General features: G+C 33.6%; 1 protein-coding gene across 1 annotated transcript; it reads left to right on the top strand.

Annotated features, from left to right (window-relative positions):
* Positions 1-568: 568 nt before the first annotated feature.
* On the top strand, positions 569-6,647 carry TRIADDRAFT_64238 (expressed hypothetical protein; the record flags this gene model as incomplete). Its single annotated transcript, XM_002116049.1, has 18 exons — positions 569-585; positions 2,319-2,411; positions 2,721-2,805; positions 2,949-3,108; positions 3,211-3,401; positions 3,885-4,073; positions 4,182-4,277; positions 4,370-4,448; positions 4,634-4,668; positions 4,757-4,783; positions 4,894-4,979; positions 5,084-5,198; positions 5,311-5,385; positions 5,560-5,611; positions 5,698-5,800; positions 5,939-6,008; positions 6,111-6,238; positions 6,569-6,647. The coding sequence occupies 18 exons, from the start codon at positions 569-571 to the stop codon at positions 6,645-6,647; spliced, it is 1,680 nt and encodes a 559-aa protein (XP_002116085.1).
* Positions 6,648-7,079: the final 432 nt, after the last annotated feature.

Genomic DNA, 7,079 nt, shown 5'->3' with positions numbered 1-7,079 from the left:
TAGTAATACTGTAATGGAAAAGGTTAAAGGTTATACTGCGACCTCGAATAGACGCGAGGAGATCTTTTGAAAGAGGCAATGGACAGAGGTCAAATTATAATCTACTATACAATAAAGTAGAGTAATTAGTTACGGAAGGAAATATTGACAGAGTGACATTTAATTTGAACAAGGAGGATGGATGGTAGCACCTAGAGACAGTATAAAGTGTATCTTAAACACCACTGTTACCCCGCGATGTAGCAGAATTGTGCAATATTATTGGCGGTAGGCGTGGAGAGAATTTTTTCTATAAATTAGATAGCAGTTTAGTAGTGCAGCTAGTGCTTGAGCTAGTGGCAACGGTGAAACAAGCATAGGCACATCTCGTCCATCTATTGGAAAAGTGGAATAACAAATCCAATCAGTATACCCTTGATATCCCATCATCATTAAAGAGTGCTGTAGGAGTTGGCGATTCAATCATAACAACATTTCATTACCATAATCTATCATAACAAGCACAATTTCAAGCAAGAAACCCTTGAATTCAAGAAAAAAATCGGATCAATTTTATTTCACGACAAAGATGAGCGATCAAAAGAGGTATAAATACACATTACAAAGTTCTACTGGATCAATCAATGGTTCATTTACATCTTGATTACAAGTTGAATTGCTACATCTTGCTACAATCGACTGGTTCATATTGTGCTTGTTGGCTAGCTTGAATGTTGACGTTGTAATTAGAGGCAAGAGTGTGTACTACAAGCGGATAGTGTCGATTTGCAGTAGCTTTTAGTCAATTTCATTGCTTCCATCATGCACTGTGGTAGGTTTAGTACATCCATCAGACCTATTTCTTAGTTGGATCAATAAAAAGCGAGGAGTTTTAGTTACTGATGACATGAGCTAGACTGAAATCTTAACTAACTGGATAGATACTGTCACTACTGTTATTATTATTACGTACAGCATAAAAGTTGTTTCATAACTTGCCTGGACATTTATTTATTTTATTTATTTTGTGATATAAATCAATAGTAAGGGCAGGCTCAATTCCGCTACATAGAATTCTAGATACCTGGTTTATAAATTTGTACATTAGCCTGCTTTGTCCCATCATACTGTAAATACTCAATCCTAAATATGCAGTACAAGCTAATATTGTAGATTCGCAATAGTTTGTAGCCAAGTCTATTGCTACCATCAAGGAAATGATACAGCCGACAGTATTTACATTCTACAAATAGCCTATATCATAAATACAAAGTCCTGGGTATGCACTACAAGCTGAAATTGTAAATTTACAATAGATTTTAATCCATTCCATTGACTCCATCATGTCAATGATGCAGGGCTATTGATTTTATAGAAATTGCCAGTATCATAAATACTAAATACTAGTTACACAGTACAAGTGGATATTACAGAATTGCAGTAGGGTTGAGTCAATAAAATTGACTCCATCATGTAGAGGATGAATAAAATAGCCCGCATCATAAATACTAAATACTGGACATACACCGCAAGCTGCTATTGCAGATTTACAGTAGTTTTTGATCAATTCTATTGACTCCGTTATATAAATGATGAATATAAATTGTCTGTATCATGCATACTAAAATTTACTCTACGACACGAGTCAATATTATCAGTAAGTTAAATTTTGCTGTTTATACGAGCAATTCTATATGCTTATTTCATAAACCTCAAGTTTAAGCATCAGTCTGCTCTGTTTTATGATAGATATTAAATACCGTATAATGCCAGTCTTGGTCTTAGCTAGAGACTACTCATTACACACACACACATACAGTGAAAATAGTACCTAGGTTATGCAAAGGAGAGGCTTTTGCTTATGTGCGAACTATTACGAGAAATGCTATAGCAATCAAACAACTTTTTCTATCATACCATCAATGAGGTAGTTAATCCTGCAGTTTTCGTACGCATTTTAAAAAATGATGGAATAAATCGTGACAGGCATAAAGCTCATATTTGATAGCAATTTTCTCGGCATTGTACTCGAAATTTATATTACAAATTAAGATACTATTAATGACATGAGAAATTGGTTATGACTGCTTATGGATAAGGGTTGTATTTTGTCGACATTTTTAGCCCTGATGACAACTGTGGATACAGTAGGATATCATTATATAGTGTTATAGATGAAAGCATTTATTCTTAATGAGTTACATTGTGAGCTGATCCGTTTTATATGTGGGGCCGATGGCCAAGTGCAACCCCTCTTGGGTGTGTTAGCTATGATCTGTAAACTTCTTTTAATCTACTCTGTCACTAATACATAATTTTTTATTTCATATCAATTACAGGTGGAAAATTGTCATGTTCGACATGGGTGGTGTCCTTCTAACACCGTTACAATTTGGTTTCCGAAAATACGAGTGGGAAAATGGATTAGCTAGGTAATGATTGTATGAATAATAATTATCATTTAAATATCTCCTAAAGTATATAATATAATCTGTAGTATTCTTACTATACTATAGATAAGATTTAATTTGTTTTCGTATCATAACTCATACGATCTTATTAAGTGTCATTAATAGCATTCCCAGCTGTTGCGATAATATAATTAATGAATGACCTTGATACTATAGTGTCACAATTAAATATTGTACTGTATATTGATTTACTTCGTACGGATTTTGGCAGCAATTCATGTTTGTAAATTCTTCTTTATACGTGTATATACTTTCCAAATTGATCTATAGTGGAATGTTTAGTGAGCTTTTCAAGGAAGATGATTCAAATTATTCATTTGGTAAAGTTATGAAAGGTGAAATTACCCTATCTCAGGTAATTAAGAGTAGAGAATTATGTAAGAGATGCATGGTGATTAGTTCGTTCTATTCATAGCATTATATTTATACACATTAGTCTACACGCAGACCCGTCATGCTTATGCTTAGTATTCAACGTTATCATTGCTTCTCAACCAGTTTTATCAAGAGTGCGATAAAGAATGTGAAAAGTATGCTGAAGAGAAAAAGTTTCAATTGCCTGAAGGTTTTTCCGTAAAGAAATTGTTTACAAGCGGCTTCAGCAATAGTTCAATAATGGAAAACGTTATGAAAGCTATTGACTGTTTACATCATAATGGTAATGAAAAATTTTAATATTCCTAGTTGCATGACTATGCCTTGACAGGTGTTGTTTTGATACATTGGTATTGGTTTCTCTCGATATTTAACTACATTTTAGGCTACAAGGTTGCATTATTAACTAATAATTGGACTGATGATACTGAAAGAAGATTGTCTATTGCTGCAATTATGTTGAAATTTCGTCGCCGCTTTGATTATGTATTTGAATCTTGTCACATTGGCATGGCAAAACCTGATGCTAAATTGTATGAATATGTCTGCAATAAGATGAACGTTCAACCATCCGAAGTAATGTAGCTTCCTCTATATACGCGTAGTAAATTGACTAGATAATACTGATTTACCTTCAAGTAGCTAAAATTAATTATCTGAATTCTAATTTAGAGTAATGCAGTTAATTGATTAAAGTTATGATTACTTGTAACTATGGTGTAGAGGAGTCTACTTCCTTCCGTGTCTTAATTACATACGTATCAACATTCATATTATAAGTAGCACCTATAAGATCTCAATGCCGATGCAGTTCTGACTAGTGTATCTACATTATTACAATAACAAATATCTATCAGCTACCATTGGCATAATTGCGCGCCCAGTTTACTTAAGATTTTTCTCAGCTTAAAAAACAATATACCTTTAAAATTGATTTAATTGTTCATTTTGTAAATGATTACAAGCCATGGTGTAGTTATCAATGCTTGCACTTGATATCGGCTGATGTAATGCTTTGACGGCTATTTGTATTTATGAACATTCGCAACTTTATTTCAGGTCATTTTTTTGGATGATTCCACCAAAAATTGTGTTGGTGCAGAAAAGTTGGGCATGAAAACTATAATTGTTAAGAATTCCTTTCAAGGGCTTAAAGATTTGGCAGAGCTTTTAAACATCGACTTCAATCGTAAGGTTGTCCCATACTGCGATATCAGTCGTTTTGCTCATGGCTACATTGTTAGCAAGGTTAGAATAGTAGAATATAGACATTAAGTTAAATAACTATCCTAGCTATAATGGCTTAAAAAATACAACTGCGATGTTGTTCACTTGTTATTACTGTTGTTCCTTCAGGAAGGTATAAAAACTCACTATGTTGAATGCGGTCATGGTCCACCAGTCATATTTTGCCATGGATGGCCTGAGTGTTGGTATTCTTGGCGTTACCAGGTTAGTATCGTATTTCAATCTAGAACGAATCGGATATTGCAAGTAAATGTGAAAGATAATTAATAGATTGCTTAAAAAATTATTTTACTTAGCTTGCACACATAGCTGAATTAGGCTATCGAGCTATTGCACTCGATCAACGTGGATTTGGAGAATCGAGTTGTCCACGAGGTTAGTACAATAGCAAGGCCTTGATTTAATATTATCAGTTGACATCTTAATAATTATCGCAAATTCTCATGTTGCCAGTAGGCATTAGACTGTCATTTGTAAGATCTATTTACTGGAATGTATAATCACATTATCTTAATGCAGCATGAGCGATCGCTAACCTTATCATCATTTGTTATTAATAGCCGTTGAAGAATATACAACTGAAAAGATTATTTCGGTAACTATATTTAATTCATGAATCATGTTAAATATAACTAGCATGTCTGATTATAAATCAAACTATATGTCTATGTTATAATTTATAGGATTTACTGCACTTGATGGACACTCTTGTAAGTCAACTTATTCTATAGCATGGTATAACGTATGTATATACAGCTTGACCAGCAAGAAATAGCTTAATTATGGTACGGGTAAATAAGCGCGTTATTCTACTAAATAGGGCTTACCGAATGTGACACTCGTTGGCCACGATTGGGGCGGTTTTATTGTTTGGATTTGTGCTCTACGTTATCCCGAACGTATTAGGTATTGTCACGTATTAATGTTATACATATATTAGTCAGGACACGTATACAGTGTATATATAATGGTATTATTAAAATGTCTCATTTAATGAAATCAATTTGTAGAGCTGTAGCAGGTGTAAACACACCATACATTCCAATCGATGTATCAGCGAGTCCACTAACTAAAATGAAGAAAAATCCGCATACCTTCGACTATCAACTTTACTTCCAGGATGAGGTTCATTTTTACGAACAATTGTAGAGTTGTCATTAAAATAAAATATATTCATTGATTGCTATGATAATCATCAGTAATTTTACAATTGTTGCTTGTATGATTTTATATATAGGGCGTAGCTGAAGCTGAATTTGAGAAAGATATTGAACGAACTTTCCTATGTTTATTTAGGGGTACTTCGGAAGAAGTTAGTAATCACTTTTATTTGAATTATGCTTTTCCATTTCGTCCGCTTTTAACTTCTAAATGAATCTAGTATAGATATTTCAAGCATCATTGTATTAAAAAGCAATCATGGTTTAATTCCTGTAGAGTAATTCATTATTGCAATGATTCATGCTTCATTATAAATTGTTTATAGGATAAGCTGTCATTAACTCGCAAAGTAGATACCAGCAACGTCAGGGAACGAGGCAATAACTTATAAGACTTATTATCCAATCAACACGTCTATGATATTTATTGGCTATTGAATTAATTAATGTGATTTATACTTTAGGAGGATTTTTAGTAGGTTTTCCCGAGAAGCCTCGTCGTAGTGTTATACTTTCGGAGGAGGATTTAAAGTTTTACGTTGATCAATTTACCCGAACTGGATTCAGGTATGCCACTAGATCATAATTTCTCCTGGAATTATAAATCTATAGATACTCGTATTGTAGTTGTCAGTCTAAATAAGGTATTTAGTCAACTAGCAATCATCGTGACTAATCGATTAATTATTCCTTTACTTAATGTAGAGGTGGAATAAATTGGTATCGTAATTTGGATAGAAATTGGGAATGGAATTGTCGTGTTGCAAATCGTAAAGTATGATCATTTGTCATAGTTGTACTGCTATGTGTAGGAAAATGACCATAACTTGAGAGTACTTAAGTCAATCTTTTGCTGATTTATTATAAGATTTTGCAGCCATCTTTAATGGTTACTGCTAAGTATGATAAAGTGCTGTATCCCGCGCTTAGCAAACTGATGACGCCTTGGGTCCCTAATTTAACTAGAAAGGAGCTTGAGTGTGGCCATTGGACGCAATTGGAATGGTATGTTAGCTACGAGATTTCATATTTGGCCGAAATGGACGTTATTGATTTGTGTGCAATATCACCGACTATATGTATATTTATGAATAATTATCTAAGAAATGGATACTACGGTCCATCTCATACCATATCGTAGCAGACTATTTTTCTAATATCTTTACTGAATTCGAATAATGCCATCAATATACTAATACAACACATGGCAGTTACGTTGATATTCTACAATGGCAACATTTAGTCGTTGTATACAGTATGCAGTAATAAGATATCATTGATTATGATGAAGCGAATATCCTTACTAATATTCATATTTGGGTTGTTTATTTATAGTCCGAATGAATTGAATCAAGTTTTAGGAGACTGGCTTCAAGATGTGCATCGATCAGCAACCATGACTCCAAGACTTTAATTATAACAAATTATTGCCATTTCTTTTATTAGCTAGTATTAGCACTTGTTATACATAGCACTTTTAACGAATAAGTTTGTTAAAGCTTAATTTTAAAGCTTAAAGTAGATCTATAATCGCACGGCAATGCCATACCTCCGGTTATCTACTAATTCTATCATAATAAAGCTAGCAAATACCAGTTTATATTGATTTATCGAATATGCTTTGATATGGATTAGATTAAATCCGCAAGACAGCATCGTAAGATAGTGCACTGGCTTACAATCCCTTTCGCTTCTATAATTATAAATATCGCACGTACATACTCACTGACATCGATGTTATAACATGATGGATAGTATTGTTTATGGAGGGTAAAGTCTGATGCGCCAAGCTATGGCACTCGCCGTAGGCTAGTGAAAAATGCAACTATGATCAGTGATTATGCTC

The sequence above is a fragment of the Trichoplax adhaerens genome, genomic scaffold, assembly GCF_000150275.1.
Source record: "Trichoplax adhaerens TRIADscaffold_13 genomic scaffold, whole genome shotgun sequence".
In the NCBI taxonomy this organism is placed as follows: Eukaryota; Metazoa; Placozoa; class Uniplacotomia; order Trichoplacea; family Trichoplacidae; genus Trichoplax; species Trichoplax adhaerens.
Note: the sequence above shows the minus strand (reverse complement) of the source record. Positions and strands in the feature narration are given on the sequence as shown.